Here is an 18761-nt window from a genome sequence, read left to right on the forward strand (position 1 = left end):
ACCCAGTTCAATTTCTACCACTGGCAATTCCAAAATGGTGAACTTTGCCCACCAGCACAAAGCTGATTAGTTTGAACACCAAGAACTTTGTTTTTGCTGCAGTATTTTTACATTTTCAAATTTCATTTTCATCCCACCCTTCCTCAGAGTGACATCCTCAATGGTTTCCTCACTCATTCCCATTTATCCTCACAACAAACCTGTGAGGCAGGTTAGGCTGAGAGATGAATGACAAGAGCTCCATAGCTGACTGGGGATTTAAACCCAGGACTCTCCAGTCAAGGTCTAACAGTGCTTTAATACTGCATTATTTTTAGTTGCCCTGAGCAACATCCTGATTATCTGTTTCTTTTAAACAAAGGCAGGTGCCTAGCCCTTTGGAACTCTGTGGGTGGAATCTCAAAAGTTGGAGGGCTCATGGGAACATGGGCTCATGGGAACATTAAACATGATTTCCAATCCTCAAAAGATGGTGTTTCAGATTTCTGCACTAGGACACACAGCTCCTCCCTTTGAATGCTGAAGAAGAAACAACAATAACAGCAAAGCACCATCAGCCTGCACAACGTTCTGCAGCAGGAGTGGGCCAAAGGTAGATCTACATCTACTGGTAGATCTTTGCACAGTTTGCAGTAGATCCCCCAGGGTTTCCGACTCCCAATGGTTTAACAAGAACAGCCACTGAAATCCTATTTTTCCATTCTAAATTAAGCTGCTGAAACAAAGAAATCTGGGGGATCCGGGAGTGTACTTTCATGTGAAAAGATGGCAAGCTCAGTTCTGATATGGAACACAAATTCCTGGGCTGACCCCTGTGCTCAGAAGCACCCTGTTCCTTAATTCAAAGTGCCAGTGCAACCACCACCACCATCACCCCGCCCAGCTCCAAGCCACTATTGTGCCCCTGGCTCTATTTGGTGGACCCCTTGTCCGAGTAAAAATGACCCAAACAAAAGAGATCCCACATGCCTGAAGTCTGTCCACTTCCTGCTTTACAGAGGGCAAGAGAACAGGTCCCTGCCCCAAGGGGCTTACAGTCTAAAATTCAACAAGGGGAGACAACAGACGAAAGAGATGGAAGTGAACAGGGACAAAGATGTGTACGTATATTTCAGTTACACGTACTTAATTTGCTTACACGGTTGGTGCCCGAATACAGCTTTTCTTGGGACAGGCCTCTCTCAGGGTCAAACAGCAGCAACCATAAGAACCTAAGAAGCACCCTGCTGGATCAGACCCAGGGTCTGTCTAGTCCAGCATTCTGTTCACACAGTGGCCAACCAGCTGCCCACATTTCTCTTGTGGCCATGAAGGGGTCCACAGTGGAGCTGCCACCGCAGCTGTCAGAAAACACATAAACCAGAAGGGAATTTGCATCCCAGTGGTGAGTCTCCACCAGGGTGACCCTCACTGCACCTCCTTGCTCCCCATCAGCACCATCTCCACAGGTCTCTCTTAAAAGTTTAGGGCAGCAGAACTAAACTTCCAGGAGTTTCTCGAGTGCTGGAGGCATTTGTTGACCAAGGGAGACACCTAGAGCAGACCCAGAGCACTGCCGACAGAACGTGGCCATCAGGCTCCGCCAACAAGGCCGTCTTTGCCTCCTGTTCGCCCCACTCGCCTTTGGGACAAACTACATGCTACCTGCAGTGCCTCATCATCCCCCCCCCCCCCCGCGGGGCCTTTTTTCATTCAAAGCAGCTGCAGGAGGCTTTAGGCTGGACAGAAGACAAGCAGGCAGGAGGGGTACAAGAGGCCAATTGCCAACAGTCTCCTTAAAATGCCCCCCGCAAACCCTAATGGAGAAAAGCAGCCAGAGTGACCTTGAACACAACATTTGGATTGCCTGTGTGCAGACTCTAAAAAAAGCTCTTTGGCAGAATACACACAGCTGGATTCCTAGGATGTTCAATGCTACAAAAATTTGCAAAATCTGTTTGAGTCCAGACAGTAGTGGAGGAGATAAAGCAAGTGTTTGTTCAGATAATCATTGTATTACCTTCGAATGCTTGTTGCCTATACACAGTCTTTGTCAGGCAGACAAGGCAGGGGCTGGGGAGAGGCCCAGTTAGGAGATTAAGCTGTAGGGATGGGATTGAAGAGGCACCTCACTGGCCATGCAGATGCAGGAAAGGTGAAACTCGGGGGTTCCCATTCGGGGCCTTCTTTGAGGGTCTGCGCGAAACTTGAGGCAAGGCAGAATGTTGTACATCAACATGCACTTCTCTCGCACTTGTGCACACGCCACATACCTTTTTCAGGGCCTCCATCTGTGCAAGATCTCTCCTGCGGAGCCTCACCCAACGCCTGCGGCGATTCGTGTGGTACATCTTCTCCGCTGGCACCCAACACTTGGGCTTGTGGTCAGGTGGGATGGTGATGCCATATTCCCAGCCTCAGGGAGAAAGGCAGAAAAGCGCTGGGGTATAATAAAAGGTGTGACCCCATTTTTGCATTTAGCTGCTCAGTGGAAGCAGGGAGCATCTGATGCTCTTTCGTCTTGGTTGGCTGAAGTAGCATTCTGAAAACTGACCCCCGAAGTTTACAGTTTCAAAATGTTTGGATTTCAAAGAACACTTAAAGAACATAAAGCCATGCTGGTAATTTATAGCACAATAAATGTTAAGCATTAATGTGCTAACACCAAAGCTTTAATCCATATCCATCCATCCCTCTCTCTCTCTCTCTCTCTCTCTCTATATATATATATATATATATATATATATAAATATATATATAATTACTAGAGCCAACTGCACCCATTACTGGAACATCGCACATAATGTTAGGAATATCACAACACAATTAGAAGAATGTAAACTTGAACTGCAAAGTAGCCAGCTTCTGAGCTGACTTCAATACCTGATCTTACTCGTTCAAGAAGTGAAGCAGTGGCTGACACACATGCTGAAAAAAAAACAACATCTCCCAAGAGGGTCAGAGGCTCTTGAGAAGCCTTCCCCAGCCTGGTGCCCTCCAGCTGTTTTGGACTTCAACTTCCATCAGCCCCAGCCAGCATGGCCAGGGGTCAGGAATCCTGGGAATTGTAATCCAAAATATCTGGAAGAGCCCAGGTTGGGGCAAGCTGCTCTTGACTAACGCCTCGTTTGCTTCCAGATACTTGACGATGCATTTAAAGAACAAAGAAACTGCAGAGTCTTTTTAATCTTTGGTGAGTAGAATTCACAGGTTTTTAGGGAACACAGTGACCCCTGACTGACCCAAGAGGTGAGGCACATGGTGTCCCTTACCCAGATAAATGGGGCCTGTTTTCTCAGATTTGTCCCCTTAAGATAACAGCCCTGACTTAAGTTATGAGAACAAGAGATCCGCTGACAAAGGTTTTGGACTGGCAGTTGGGTAAAACCAGTTATGCCTCAGGAATGATGCTTACATCCACACCAGCCAAAGCCCAAAAGATGGAAGATTAGTCCATGAACCCTGCCCTACCATCCCACCAAAATCCCACACAAGTGGACTGAACACTTCAGGCCACGGTGGAACCTGAATGTTGTAGGGCTGGAGAGGATCAACTGCTGCTTTCCATAGGGTGAAGAGGGCAGAGTAAAAAGGGACTGAAGGGAAATGTGAAGAAAGCCCCTCCACCCCCAAATACCTCTCTCGTCAACAGCTCTGTTGAGATCTGTGTCCCACTCCACATCTTCCCATTTCCATCCTAGGGGACACTCAATCTCATCCTTGGGCAGAATCTTCTCCCCATTCTGAAAGGAAGGAGAGAATCCAGTGAGGTCTTCCCTCCTTCTCCACCATGTCCCCTCCAAGGAATGATGTAAGAGATGGAGTTCACAATTCACTAATACCAAATCCCACCATTGCGGTGAAAACAATCAAAGAGGCAATTCCTCACCACATCTGTGTAGGCCTCAGGCATGTGGATCCACTGACCACCAGGAAGTCGTACTTGATTCTCAAAAACTTCCTCCACGAAGCTCATGTGACCAGCATCCACATCATACAGTAGCCTGTGTGCAGTGGGTTGTGTAGGGGAAAGGGGAAAGGATTTGGAGAGAATTCTATTGCTCCCTTTCGAGAAAAAGCCATCTTTTAATACAGCTGTTTCCAGTCTAGAACCAGGGCCTTGACATCCCACCCCTTGTGGCAGAGAGGATGATTCACACAGAACCCTTTTTATCAAGACAAATATGGGCAACATTCCTGGGCTTGGCTTGCATGAATACATAATCCACAAGCCACAGTTTCATGCAGAAACCTGGTGGTCACCAGCATGAGAATTGCTGTTCCTTGTATCTGTGACATTGCTGAACATGAGTGTATAGCCAGGACAGGTTGCAACTGTTCATGCAGTAGTAAATAAATAAATAAATAAACCCATAAGATATGAGAAAGTTCTCAAAAGGATTTTGCATCTCTGTCTAAACGGTTAGCTCAGAAACGTCCACACGTAATTCCACGCCCAAGCCTGACGCTGCTTTTCCCAGTGCTTTTCCTGACAGATCGTACATCGCAAAACAGGCACTAACTCTTATCACATAGTCTGTTACATGTGTTTGGACAAACATTTCTCCATGCCCTTCATCCCAACTACTGCCCAACTTCTTCCACTATCAGGTTTTATTCTTAAGGGGAAACGCCAGAAGTTCAGGGGCAGAGGCCCTTGTATGCAGACAGTTCCTGGTTCAATTTGGACATCTTCAGGAAGAGCTACGAAAGGCCCCTGTGTGAAGCCTTGGAGACCCCTCGCAGTCGGTGGGACAACAGTGAGCTAGATGGACCAAGGGTGCTTCCAGACAGGTAGCTGCTAGCACGACCAATCAAAAGGACCCTGTAAAATTCCATGAATGAGGCAGGGTGACTGCACCATACAAGCCTCATCCAGAAGCCCCCCAAGGGTCTGACATAGTGTAAGGCGGATTCCTATGTCTTGTTGGTTATTCAAAAAGTTTTAATCTGCTTCAGCCCATTGCCTGTTCACCAATCCACACCAAGAGATACCTTGTTTCAACCTTCCCCAACTTGGTGCCCTCCAGATATGTTGAACTACAGCTCCCATCATCCCTGCCCAGCATGGTCATACTAGCTGTGGTGATGGGAGTTATAGTCCACCGCATTTGGAGGGCGCCGGGTTGAGGAAGGCTGCCTTGTTTCTTTCTCTTTTTCACCCTACTGTCATTTCCCCCACTTTCCCGTGGGCCCTAAATTCTGGTGTTCTGGAAGTCCTGTCAGGTGCTCCTGGCCTCCGCCTCTTCCGTTCTGTCATCACTTTTCCTGCATCCCAGGGGCATCATACGTTTCCCAGGACTCCTGATGAGGCGGCGCCTATAAATCCCACACAGGCATGGTGGCTGGGAACAGAGAGCGAACCATCTGCTGGAGCCGCAAGTGCCTGGGAGAGGGGACAGCCCCAGGGCAGCAGGCCAAGGCATGCAGCTGACTTAACCTTGGCCTGAACAATGGAACCGCCGGGCCTGCTCTAGTTCTGAAAGGCAGCAACATGCTGAGGGAAGGGTAACAAGAGTCTCACAAGATGGCAGGGTCATTTACTCACGTCTTCTCAGGGCTGACAAACCATTCTCCAGCCCAGGCCCAGCCGGTGGAGGGCCTGAAACTGTCCTTGGGCAGTTTAATCTTGCCGGTGACATCCGAGTACTTGGGGTAGGTCAGGCCAGTTGTGCCCCAGTTCCCAACCAAGGCCAGCTTGGTCTGATTTTCGTACTGAGCCGCAGGAGAGAAAGAGGGGGGGGAGGTTTCAGGCAGGAAAGGAGTGAGACGGCGATGCAACCCCCAAAGCGGAGGGCACCTGACCCACAGGGTCCCCTAAAGCTCTGAAATTGTTTAAACAATTGTTTAAATTGTTTTATGAGAGCCAGTGTGGTGTAGTGGCAAGAGTGTTGGGCTAGGAGCTGGGAGATCCGGGTTCTAGTCCCCACGTGGCCATGGAAGCTCACTGGGTGACTTTGGGCCAGTCACACACTCTCAGCCCAACCTACCTCACAGGGTTGTTGTTGTGAGGATAAAATGGAGAGGAGGAGGATAATGTAAGCCGCCTTGGGTTCCTTGCAAGAGGAAAAAAGGCGGGGTATAAATGCAATAAATAAATAAATAAATAAATAAACAATAAAAGGTACAAGGTAATGTAACGCTTACGTGTGCACTGCTGAGTTGCACTCAGGTGTTGTATACTAACAGGAGTGGGCAGTGAGGTGGCCTTTCCTCCCTGACACTAGAACAGGAAGGATATGAATGCTTCCCCTCCTCCCCTTTTGGGGACTGCCACAGTTGCCAGAAACTCATTCTCATGGGGTGGTGAGGGCACCAGTGGAAAGGGATTTGCCCACGTCACAGAGCTACAAACTGCACTTGCTGTGCGAGTTTCATTGTTCAGAGAGCTCTGGAGTGGCCGAGTGGAGGCCGCATCCGCTAGTTTGCGGGTGGAAGTCAAGGTGGCTCGTCGCTCTTCTCCTGGCAGTGGGCCACAAAGTAAACCAGCACCCCCTTATAACCTTAACTTCTAGAACCATGTTTTTCAATTAAAAGTTAAAAGGCTAAAAGTAATTATTTAAAGACCTCCTTGAAAAAAAAATGTAAATGTGAAAACAGAATATTTTTATTAAATACAAATTAAACTGAGTTTCAGTTGTAAGATTTGCTCTTATGTTTGTATTTATTTGCTTGCTCTCCTGTGTTGAATTTCCTTGCACTATCATTCAGACTGATTTGAGGTCATTCAAACTTTAAACTGTCCCCCTTTGCCCCACCCTGCCCCAGATCGGGAATCTTGAATACACTGGAACTGAAGTCCCAACCCAACTAAACCAAAAGAGGGTTGCGCTCACCGTTTCAGCAAAGACAGAGAGCCTTCCCTCGGCTGACTTGTTGAACTCCTTCTCATCCACACCTAGCCCGAGCCACAGTCGAACCCGGATCTGGGATGGGATCCTGGACCCCATTACCTCTTCCTGAGGACACTACAATGAAATTGGAGGAAACCTGATGACTGTTAAACCCAAGTGCAGCAGCCTTTCAAGCACATTAACCATGGAGAGGTGGGCAGCACCTGGCTCAAAGCCCCTTGCCATACTTATCTCATGTTATCACAATAGCCCTATGAGGTAGATTAGGTTGAAAGATGGGGTCCAGAGGACCAGGTCACTGCAGCAAGGAACGGAAAAGCTAAATTAGGCACCAGAGAGACAACAGGGGAAGGGAAGGGAAGGGAAGGGAAGGGAAATGGAGGCCTGAGGGTAGGCGGGGGAAGAAGAATGTGCCTTTATTTCATGGTCACAGGCAAAAACTGTAGGACGGAAGTCTAAAGGGTTGTGCCAAAGGCGTCATGGAAAAGGTGGGTTTTTTGAGGAAGGACCTGAAGAGGCGTCATCAGACAGGTATTCTAGGAGGCAGCGCTAAGCCGCCTTTGCCTGCAAAGCAGGGCTATTACTAGGCACTTCGGGGCCCAGGCCCACAGAAGACAAATCTGCGTAAAAACTACATATGTTAATTTATATCTATATATGCAAATTTCTATATATGCAATGATCCCCTTCATGGATCACTGCCTTGTTGTGGCGAAGGGGCTTGCGTAACTCAGTGAAGCCATAAGCTATGCCGTGCAGGGCCACCCAAGACGGACAGGTCATGGCAGAGAGTTCTGACAAAATGTGGTCCACTGGAGAAGGAAATGGCAACCCACTCCAGTATTCTTGCCAAGAAAACCCCATGGAACGTATCACAAGGCTAAAAGATATGATGCCGGAAGATGAGCCCCTCAGGTCGGAAGGTGTCCAATATGCTACTGGGGAAGAGCAGAGGGTATTTCCAAGTAGCGCCAGAAAGAGTGAAGTGGCTGGGCCAAAGCCGAAAGGACACTCAGCTGTGGATGTGTCTGGTGGTGAAAAGAAAATCCGATGCTGTAAAGAACAATATTGTTTAGGAACCTGGAATGTCAGATCAATGAATCAAGGTAAGCTGGAGGTGGTCAAACATGAGATGGCAAGATTGAACATTGACATCTTGGGAATCAGCGAACTAAAATGGACAGGAATGGGCGAATTTAATTCAGGTGACCATCATATCTACTATTGTGGGCAAGAATCCCTTAGAAGAAATGGAGTAGCACTCATAGTCAACAAAAGGGTGGGAAAAGCAGTACTGGGGTACAATCTCAAAAACGATAGAATGATCTCAGTACGAATCCAAGGCAAACCATTCAACATCACAGTAATTCAAGTCTATGCCCCAACCACTGAGGCCAAAGAAGCTGAGGTTGATCGGTTCTATGAAGACCTACAACACCTTCTAGAAGTAACACCAAAAAAAGATGTCCTCTTCATCATAGGGGATTGGAATGCTAAAGTAGGAAGTCCAGAAATCACCAGGATAACAGGCAGGCATGGTCTTGGTGTACAAAATGAAGCAGGACAAAAGCTAATAGAGTTTTGCCAAGAGAACATGCTGATCATAGCAAACACTCTTTTCCAACAGCACAAGAGGCGACTCTACACATGGACATCACCAGATGGTCAATATCGAAATCAGATTGATTATGTCCTTTGCAGCCAAAGATGGAGAAGCTCCATACAGTCAGTAAAAACAAGACCTGGAGCTGACTGTGGCTCAGATCATGAGCTGCTTCTTGCAAAATTTCGGCTTAAATTGAAGAACGTCGGGAAAACCACTAAACCGTTCAGGTATGACCTAAATCATATCCCTTATGAATATACAGTGGAGGTGAGGAATAGATTTCAGGGATTAGACCTGATAGACAGAGTGCCTGAGGAACTATGGACGGAGGTCCGTAACACTGTTCAGGAGGCAGCAACGAAATCCATCCCAAAGAAAAAGAAATGCAAGAAAGCAAAGTGGCTGTCTGAGGAGGCTTTACAAGTAGCTCACGAAAGAAGGGAAGCGAAAAGCAAGGGAGAAAGGGGAAGATATACCCAACTGAATGCAGAGTTCCAGAAAATAGCAAGGAGAGACAAGAAGGCCTTCTTAAATGAACAATGCAAAGAAATTGAGGAAAACAACAGAATGGGAAAGACTAGAGATCTCTTCAAGAAAATTGGAGATCTCAAGGGAACGTTTTTTGCAAAGACGGGCATGATCAAGGACAAAGAAGGCAGGGACCTCACAGAAGCAGATGAGATTAAGAAGAGGTGGCAAGAATACACAGAAGAACTATACAGGAAAGATCTGAATGTCCCTGATAGCCATGATAGTGCGGTCACTAAACTTGAGCCGGACATCCTAGAGAGTGAAGTCAAGTGGGCCTTAGGAAGCATTAGTAACAACAAAGCTAGCGGAGATGACAGTATTCCAGCTGAGCTATTTAAAATCCTAAAAGATGATGCTGTTAAAGTGCTGCATTCAATATGCCAACAAATCTGGAACACTCAACAGTGGCCACAAGACTGGAAAAGGTCAGTTTACATTCCAATTCCAAAGAAGGGCAACGCCAAAGAGTGTTCAAACTACCGCACAATTGCGCTCATTTCACATGCCAGCAAGGTGATGCTCAAAATCCTACAAGCTAGGCTTCAGCAGTATGCGAACCGAGAACTACCGGAAGTACAAGCTGGGTTTCGAAGAGGCAGAGGAACTAGAGATCAAATCGCCAACATTCGCTTGATCATGGAGAAAGCAAGAGAATTCCAGAAAAACATCTATTTCTGCTTCATTGACTACGCTAAAGCCTTTGATTGTGTGGATCACAACAAACTGTGGCAAATTCTTAAAGTGATGGGAGTACCAGACCACCTTACCTGTCTCCTGAGAAACCTGTACAAGGGTCAAGAAGCAACAGTCAGAACCAGACATGGAACAACCGATTGGTTCAAAATTGGGAAAGGAGTACGACAAGGCTGCATATTGTCACCCTGCTTATTTAACTTATATGCAGAGTACATCATGAGAAATGCCGGGTTGGATGAATCAGAGGTCGGAATTAAGATTGCTGGGAGAATTATCAACAACCTCCGATATGCAGACGATACCACCCTAATGGCAGAAAGCGAAGAGGATCTCAAGAGCCTCTTGTTGAGGGTGAAAGAGGAGAGTGCAAAAGCTGGTTTGAAACTCAACATTAAAAAAACTAAGATCATGGCATCTGGCCCCATCACTTCCTGGCATATAGAAGGGGAAGAAATAGAAGCAGTGACAGATTTTACTTTCTTGGGCTCCAAGTTCACCGCAGACGGTGACTGTAGCCATGAAATTAAAAGACGCTTGCTCCTTGGGAGGAAAGCTATGGCACACCTAGACAGCATAGTAAGAAGCAGAGACATCACCTTGCCGACAAAGGTCCGTCTAATCAAAGCTATGGTTTTCCCAGTAGTAATGTATGGCTGTGAGAGCTGGACTATAAGGAAGGCTGAGCGCCGAAGAATTGATGCTTTCGAACTGTGGTGCTGGAGAAGACTCTTACGAGTCCCCTGGACTGCAAGGAGGTCCAATCAGTCCATACTAAAGGAAATCAACCCTGACTGCTCATTGGAAGGACAGATACTGAAGCTGAAGCTCCAATATTTTGGCCACCTAATGCGAAGAGAAAACTCCCTGGAAAAGACCCTGATGCTGGGAAAGACTGAAGGCAAAAGGAGAAGGGGACGGCAGAGGATGAGATGGCTAGATAGCATCACTGATGCAATGAATATGAACTTGAGCACGCTCCGGGAGAGAGCGCAGGACAGGAAGGCCTGGCGTGCTATGGTCCATGGGGTCACGAAGAGTCGGACACGACTGAACGACTGAACAACAACAATGCAAATTTAGAAATAATTACTGGGATTTATTTACATTTCACAGGAGGCAAAACCAGACAATTAATTTCTCATCCAAATAATCTCAAATAAAATAAATTCTTTAGTTAATTTGCACCCTGACCCAGATCACCCCAAACCAATAAAACATTTTTTGTAAGCATAATTGCCATGCAGGGGAAGATTTTAAGGGAAGGTTTTTCCTTCCCCAGCTACAATCGCACTTGAAAATGAGCCCCTGGCTGGCAATTAAAGCTGAGAAAAAAAACCTTCCACTGACAGTAGTGGAGACCCAGGGCTCTGTGGAATGGACCTGGGGCCCTGGGAAACAGATCTGAGGCCAGGGCCTCATGGGCCCAAGCCTAGCAATGCTCCTGGAAGCACTTCTTGACACGAAGGCTGCCTTTACATTAAAGAAAAACCCACAGTCCTCCCATTGTGGAGCCTTTCCACATTTATCGTGGGCACCCAGGCAGCGACCACGTGATTGCTGAGAGGGGACGTTTTTATTTTTCAAAGTTCCACAGAACTCGGTGAATCCACGCCATCTAGTGGCTGTTTTAATAGTGAAACAATCTGACATATTTCAATACTTCATTATTTCTGGATCTATTTAACATGGAATAACCAGGAAATATCTCTGGGTGTGCCCTGGTGGTTGACGACATCATGAAAAGGACTTGTAAACTTCTGTGAATGAGAAGTCTCAATAGCAGGATAAAACCTCCGTGTGAAGAAGCCCCGAGTGTGTTCTTATGTTTTTATGCTCTTCCTTCAAGTCCCACCAAAGGAAAAGCACTTCTCCAACAAAGCTGTTCTGAAACCAGCCTTACCACAACCTACTTAGCAGCCCCTCCATTGCTCCCTGGACTCCCATGCCCCACCCTCACTGCCCATTTCATGGATCCTGACTTCTCTCTGTGCTGAGACCATGTCATGGCCATATCCTGTACCTCCCCTAGCAGATTGCTGGCACTAAATAGTGACAAGCAGGAGCAGGAGCTCCATGATGTACAATTTGGTTTCTTAAAGAGATGGGCTTTCCATTCTTAGCTCAAGTTTCGTCAAAACATTTCATTTTATTTTTTGCTTCCTTTGCTTTTCTATTAATTAACTTATGAAGTTGCCTGATCCATCCAATGGTCCATCTTGCCCTCTTCTTCCTGTTCTGATTGGCGTCAGCTCTCCAAGGTATCATGAGGAGTTCTTCTCCAGTCCAGCAATCCTGAGATCTTTTAAACGACAGCTGTCATGGACTGATGCTGGAACACTGCACATCTGAAGTGGGCACGCTACTAAGGAGCAATGAGCCCTCCCCATTCCAACAGAATTTTGCTTAGGTAAAAATCCAGGTCAGGTAAAGGATCACCAGAACACTTTTACAGCCAAAGATCTCTCTGTGGCCTATACAGGAGTCCAGGGCAGGTTTACTCTTCACTGACCCTGGTACACTGGCTTTCATCAGCCTCCAAGGTCCCAGTTAGCCACTGGATGAGCAGCTATGGTGTTACAAAATGTTCACAACATTAATATGTTGAGTGGACGCCATGGAACGTTGACAATCAGCACACCTGCTGTGAGGGAGGTGAAAGATCAATTTGCCTGGCAGAAAAAACTTCAATTGGGCCTATGGGTTAGAGGATCTGTGGGGGCAGGACAAAGGTCAGGGAGACAAGTAGATGAGGAATTAGGAAGGCAGAGTCAGAAAAATCTTGCGTAAAACCTGGGGACATGTTCTGTGGCTGTGTTTTTAGTGCAAGAGGATGCATTTTGTGCTTTTCTTTGTCAAAACCAGCCAGATCTTTCCTGAAACTCTCAAGTTATGCCTTTAAGTTATTTTGGTTTTCCCATGTGTTTTAAGAAGTCTGCATTGCTGTATTTGCTGCCTTTTAAATTGTTTTATGATTACTATGTTCTCTTTTTATTGTCTTTTGTAGTGGTATGACCATTTATGGTTATACTCACGGTACACCACTGTGCAGTTTAGAAATGCTTTTAATAATAATCTGTCCTTTTCCCGCCTCCCAGTCTGTTTCCCACCTCCCAGATCAGCAGAGCAGAAGAAGCTGCTCCAGCTGGTCTAGGGACTACAGAAGCAAGCAAGCTCCCAGAGAGCAAGCAATCAGAACGAGCAAACACGGGGAGCAAACAGGAGTTGGCCAGGGGAGCTGCAGTGGCAGAAGAGACAAAGGAGACAAAGGCAAAGAGGTAAGTGGGCTGGAGGAAGCTAGAGGAAGCCCAGAGGGCTGTCCCTTTCCTGCTGAGTGGCTGTGAGCTCACCAGGTGCCCCTGAAAGCTTCAGTTAATGGCGGGGGCTGAGTACTCCCAGAAGCTGAGTGGGCAGGAAGCTTCAGTCTGTTTCCTGCCTCCCAGCTGAGCAGAACAGAGCAGAGCAGGGCAGAGGAAGCTGCTCCAGCTGGTCTAGGGACTACAGAAGCAAGCAAGCTCCCAGAGAGCAAGCAATCAGAGCGAGCAAACAGGGAGAGCAAAGAAGAGCTGGCCAGGGGAGCTGCAGTGGCAGAAGAGACAAAGGAGACAAAGGCAAAGAGTGAGTAGAGGACCAGGCATAGGCTACTCTAGAACAACCAGGAAGCTAGACACAAAAAGGGAAAAGGGACTATGGAAGGACAAGACTCTCCAGTGGTGGTGACCTGCAAGTTGTGTGCCATGTTTGTTTTCTTGCCTGAGAACAACATGGCCTACACCTGCAACAACTGCAAGTTGATCGCGCTGCTGGAAGAAAAAGTAAGTGGACTGGAGCGGCGACTGTCAACCCTCCAGGGAATAAGAGAACACGAACAGTTCTTGGACAGAACAGTGAAACTACAGCAGCAAAGCGAAAAACAGAAGCTAGAAGAGCAACAGGAAGCTGAGGCAGAAGAGGAAACTGCTGAGGTGAGGAAAAATTAAGTAGAGGATACTCCTTGGAAAAGGATGACAGTTAGGAGCAGAAGAACTAGAAGACACTCGGCACCAGTAGAAGCAATGGAACTGTGGAACTGTTTCCAGGTACTTGAGGATGAGACTGGAGGACAGCCTGCAGAGGAAGAATTACAGGGGACCCCGCATAACAGCGAGGAAGAGGCTGAAGGTCAGTCAAACGGAGGTGATGAAACCAAGGCCTACAACAAGAAGAGAAGAGTAGTAGTAGTGGGAGACTCCTTGCTGCATGGGATCGAAACCCAAGTATGTCGCAAAGACCTGTGGACTCGCCAGGTATGCTGTCTCCCGGGAGGACGAATAAGAGACATGACTGAAGGGTTGCCTGCACTCATAAAGCCCACTGACAGGTATCCCTTCTTCTCATCCATGTGGGAACAAATGATACCGCTAAGCGGAGCTATGAAGAAATCACATCAGACTCTGAAGCTTTGGAAAGGAAACTCAAGAATTTTGGGGCCCAGATAGTTTTCTCATCCATCCTTCCAGTAGTCAGAAGAGGGAGAAAAAGGGAAAGAAAAATACTCTGGGTGAATGACTGGCTATGAAGGTGGTGCTTACGAGAGACATTTGGATTCTGGGCCCACGGGCTATACTTCCTGGAAGACAGACTACTGGCAAGAGACGGGTTGCACCTCACAAAAGCTGGGAAGAATGTGTTTCGCCACAGCATGAAGAACTTTATCAGGAGGGCTTTAAACTGAATCCTACAGGGAAGGGAGATGTAAAGTTGGGGGTAACAATGGACGAAGGCTCATGCACCGCAACGGAGAGAACAGCTCTAATAACACCCAATAATAGTCTTCACAAACATGTAGGAAGAAAACCAGACTATGAAGCACATAGCCTTCAATGTCTATACACTAATGCCCAGAGTATGGGGAACAAACAGAATGAACTTGAACTCTTAATACAGGAGGAAAATTATGACTTGATAGGTATAACTGAGACTTGGTGGGATGACTCTCATGACTGGAATACAGCAAATGAAGGATATAACTTGTTCACAAAGAACAGGAGGAACAGAAAGGGAGGTGGGGTTGCACTGTATGTGAAAAATACATATCTCTGCACAGAAATACAGGATGAGGGGCTTGGTAGCCCCATCGAGAGCATCTGGGTTAAAATAAATGCAGCAAAGAATAAAAGGAACCTGGTGGTCAGAGTCTACTACCGGCCACCCAATCAAGGAGAAGACGAGGACGAAAGTTTTGAAAAGCACATTGCCAATGTTTCAAGGAAGCATGATGTAGTAGTAATGGGGGACTTCAATTTCCCCGATATTTGTTGGGAGACAAATTCTGCAAAACATGGCCCCTCCAGGAAATTCCTGACTTGTGTGGCAGATAACTTCCTCCTACAGAAAGCAGAGGAAGGAACTAGAGGATTGGCTATCCTTGACTTGATCCTAACTAACAGAGATGACTTAGTGGGTGAAGTAGCAGTTACAGGAACTCTGGGGGAAAGCAACCATGTTATACTTGAGTTCCTGGTTCTAAAGGAAGCAAAAGCCGAGTGTAGTCAAACCCATACCTTGGATTTTAGGAAAGCTGATTTTCATAAACTCAGAACAATGATCAGCAGGGTCCCATGGCAAGCGATGCTAGCGAGAAAAGGAGTCCAAGATGGGTGGGAGCTTTTAAAAAAGGAAATTCTCAAGGCACAATCACAAACAATTCCAACAAGAAGAAAAGGTGGAAGACAACAGAAGAAGCCAATGTGGCTTCACAAAAAGCTTAGGGATGACCTGAAAACAAAAAAGGACACATAGGTGGAAGGAAGGACGAGCAACAAAGGAAGAGTGCAGGCAGGTGGAACAGAATTGCAGGGATGGCGTCAGGAAGGCTAAAGCTGAGAACGAGCTGAGGTTAGTGAGGGATGCTAAAAGCAACAAAAAAGCTTTCTTCAGCTACGTGCATAGTAAAAGACAAAAGAAAGAAATGCTCATTCAACTATTAAATAAGGATGGCAAAATGATAACAGATAACAAAGAAAAGGCAGAAGTGCTCAATTCCTACTTTGGCTCAGTCTTCTCCCAAAAGAGGGTCTATGACCCCCCTGGCAAAGGCGAAGTACAGGCTGAAGGGGCAGGATTGCAGCTTGAGATCAATAGGCATATGGTCAAGGAACACCTCATTACTTTGAATGAGTTCAAATCTCCAGGGCCAGATGAACTGCATCCTGAAGTAATAAAGGAACTTGCAGAAGAACTCTCAGAACCACTGGCTATTATCTTTGAGAAATCATGGAGGACAGGGGAAGTGCCAGATGACTGGAGGAGGGCTAATGTTGTCCCTATCTTCAAAAAGGGTAAAAAGGAGGAACCTGGGAACTACAGACCAGTCAGTCTGACATCAATCCCTGGGAAAAGTCTGGAGCAGATGATAAAGCAATCCATCTGTAAGCACCTTGAAAACAATGCAGTGATTACTCAAAGCCAACATGGATTTATCAAGAACAAATCCTGCTAGATGAATCTGATCTCATTTTTTTATCAGGTCACCTCCCTTGTGGACTGTGGGAATGCTGTGGACATAATATACCTCAGATTCAGCAAAGCCTTTGACAAAGTGCCCCATGATCTCCTGATGAGCAAACTAGCTCAAAGTGGGCTAGATGAAACAACAATCTGGTGGATCCACAGTTGGCTACAGGATCAGATTCAAGAGCACTTATCAATGGGAGCTTCTCAAACTGGGGAGAGGTAACGAGTGGAGTACCACAGGGCTCAGTCCTGGGCCCAGTGCTCTTCAACATTTGTATTAATGACTTAGAGGAGGAGGTGCAGGGAATGCTGATCAAATTTGCAGATGACACAACATTGGGCGGGATAGCTAAAACTTTGAAAGACAGAAACAACATTCAAAGTGATCTTGATAGACTGGAGAAAACAACGGAATGAAATTTAATAGGGATAAATGCCAAGTTCTGCACCTAGGAAAAACAAACCAAATGCACAGTTACAAGATGGGGGAGACGTGGCTCAACAGCACTACAAGCGAGAAGGATCTTGGAATTGTTGTCGATCACAAGCTGAATATGAGCCAACCATGTGATGTGGCTGCAAAAAAGGCAAATGCTCTTTTGGACTGCATTAATAGAAGCATAGCTTCCAAATCCCAGGAAGTACTAGTTCCCCTCTACTCAGCACTGGTTAGGCCTCATCTGGAGTACTGTGTCCAGTTCTGGGCACCACACTTTAAGAAGGATGCAGACAAGCTGGAAAGGCTTCAGAGGAGGGCAACAAAGATGATCAGGGGACTGGAAACAAAGCCCTATGAGGAGAGACTGAAAGAACTGGGCATGCTTAGCCTTGAGAAGAGAAGACTGAGGGGAGATAGGATAGCGCTCTTCAAGTACTTGAAAGGTTGTCATAGAGAGGAAGGCCAGGGTCTCTTCTCCTTCATCCCAGAATGCAGGACACGGAAGAATGGGCTCAAGTTACAGGAAGCCAGATTCCGGCTGAACATCAGGAAAAATGTCCAGACTGTTAGAGCAACAGGACAATGGAAACCATTCCCTAGGGAGGTAGTGGGCTCTCCCACACTGGAGGCCTTCAAGATGAGACTGGACAGCCATCTGTCAGGGATGCTCTGACTTGGATCCCTGCACTGTGCAGGGGGTTGGACTCGATGGTCTTGTAGGCCCCTTCGAACCCTACTGTTCTATGATTCTATGAAAATTAATTAATTAGCCAATCATATGGCTCAAGAGACCTTATTTCAGATATAGTCATTCCATCTCTCTCCAAGCCTGTATTGCTTTGCTCTCTCCACTTCTTTTCTGCAAGTAGAACAGTTTGGGATGATTGTTTGACATCATTCCTAACCCCCACTCCAGCCCCACAAAAATGGGTGAGTGAACTGAGCTATTTTTCAAACTTGACATATAATTACATCCTGAAAGCCCTGCCAGTAATGACAGAAGCGGGGGGGAAATGGGGCACAAGGTGAAAACCCTTGCAGAATTCTTCCAGCGATCCCTCCAGTTTTTCTTTTAGGTATCAAAATCCCATCCCTGTGTTTTCACAAAAAAACCAACAACACACAATGGAAAAAACTGGTGCTGAAAAAACCTACCTTCAAGAATATTGTCTGGAGTTTCCCACAGTTCTTTCCACAGCAGTTGGCTCCGTTCCGGGAGAAAAGGACCTCACGAGCGGGCACCCGGCTGTAAGCAATACGCCGGTCTCCTTGCAGCATCCAGATCACAATGTCCGGCAGGCTGTTCTGCGGCTGGAAAACAGGTGGGCCAAGTGAGGACAGACATCAGGCAGCAAAATTGAACAAGGAGGAAGAAGCAGATCAAGAAGGAAGGTGGAAGGCAAGCACAGGAAGGGATGGCTGTCTAATGAAGGGGCCATGCCTCATGCGGTGGGTTTTAGGTGTACATCAAGGTTGTAAGAGCACCCCAACTCAAGACATAAGAGTGAGGGCTAAACATGACAATACGTTAAATGTGATTGCATTTGCTTGTTGGAGGAGGAGGAGGAGGAAGAGAAGGAAGAGAGGAGAAGGAGGAGGAGGAGGAAGAGAAAGCAATTGCAAGGGCCCCAATCTGTATCTGGATCAGGACCATGGCACAAGGGAAGAGATTTAACTACTATTCTATGATTCTGTGATCCTATGAGCCCTCCTGCCCCCATGCCATCTTCCTGATGAAAACCTCTCTGCCACCAGCGCAGCCAATTGACCCAGAAGGGAAGTTGCTGTTTATGCCCAAAGCAGCATGGGGGAGGGGGGATTGGAAAATCTTCATCAGGAAAATCTTCTTCAGGAAAATGGTGCAGGGGGGAATGGGCCAGCTCTGGGTACCAAAAGTGTGGCTGATGGGAATGTGCATGTGTTGGCCATGCCCGCCATCAGTTGGAAAGGGGTGGGGCCACTTCCACACGTGGAGGGTATGCATACGCATCATTGTCGGGTGGAGCTGCCCACACATTCCCCCGCCTCTTCAGGTGTTTGGTACCCAGGGGCTAGTGCAGCCTGGCTGGGGGATGCTCGGAGATTTGGTCATCTGGAGAGGACCGGGTTGGGCAAGGCTCAGCTCAGGTGTAGAATGTTCCTGGGGGGGTTTCTGCACCCCTGC

At 46.9% G+C, this 18761-nt stretch overlaps 1 protein-coding gene across 1 annotated transcript in view; it reads right to left on the reverse strand.

Annotated features, from left to right (window-relative positions):
* Nucleotides 1-18761, reverse strand: part of DYSF (dysferlin) — a 186796-nt gene that overhangs the window by 95880 nt on the left and 72155 nt on the right. The window contains exons 23-28 of the mRNA XM_084855234.1: nucleotides 17753-17908; nucleotides 6816-6947; nucleotides 5528-5694; nucleotides 3869-3983; nucleotides 3617-3722; nucleotides 2253-2395 (exon numbers count right to left, since the gene is read on the reverse strand). Of these exons, the coding sequence (XP_084711360.1) occupies nucleotides 2253-2395; nucleotides 3617-3722; nucleotides 3869-3983; nucleotides 5528-5694; nucleotides 6816-6947; nucleotides 17753-17908 (819 nt within the window). The remainder of the gene's footprint in view (nucleotides 1-2252; nucleotides 2396-3616; nucleotides 3723-3868; nucleotides 3984-5527; nucleotides 5695-6815; nucleotides 6948-17752; nucleotides 17909-18761) is intronic.

Source organism: Heloderma suspectum, chromosome 5, assembly GCF_057233095.1.
Source record: "Heloderma suspectum isolate Gila_16-S chromosome 5, 16-S_ref, whole genome shotgun sequence".
In the NCBI taxonomy this organism is placed as follows: domain Eukaryota; kingdom Metazoa; phylum Chordata; class Lepidosauria; order Squamata; family Helodermatidae; genus Heloderma; species Heloderma suspectum.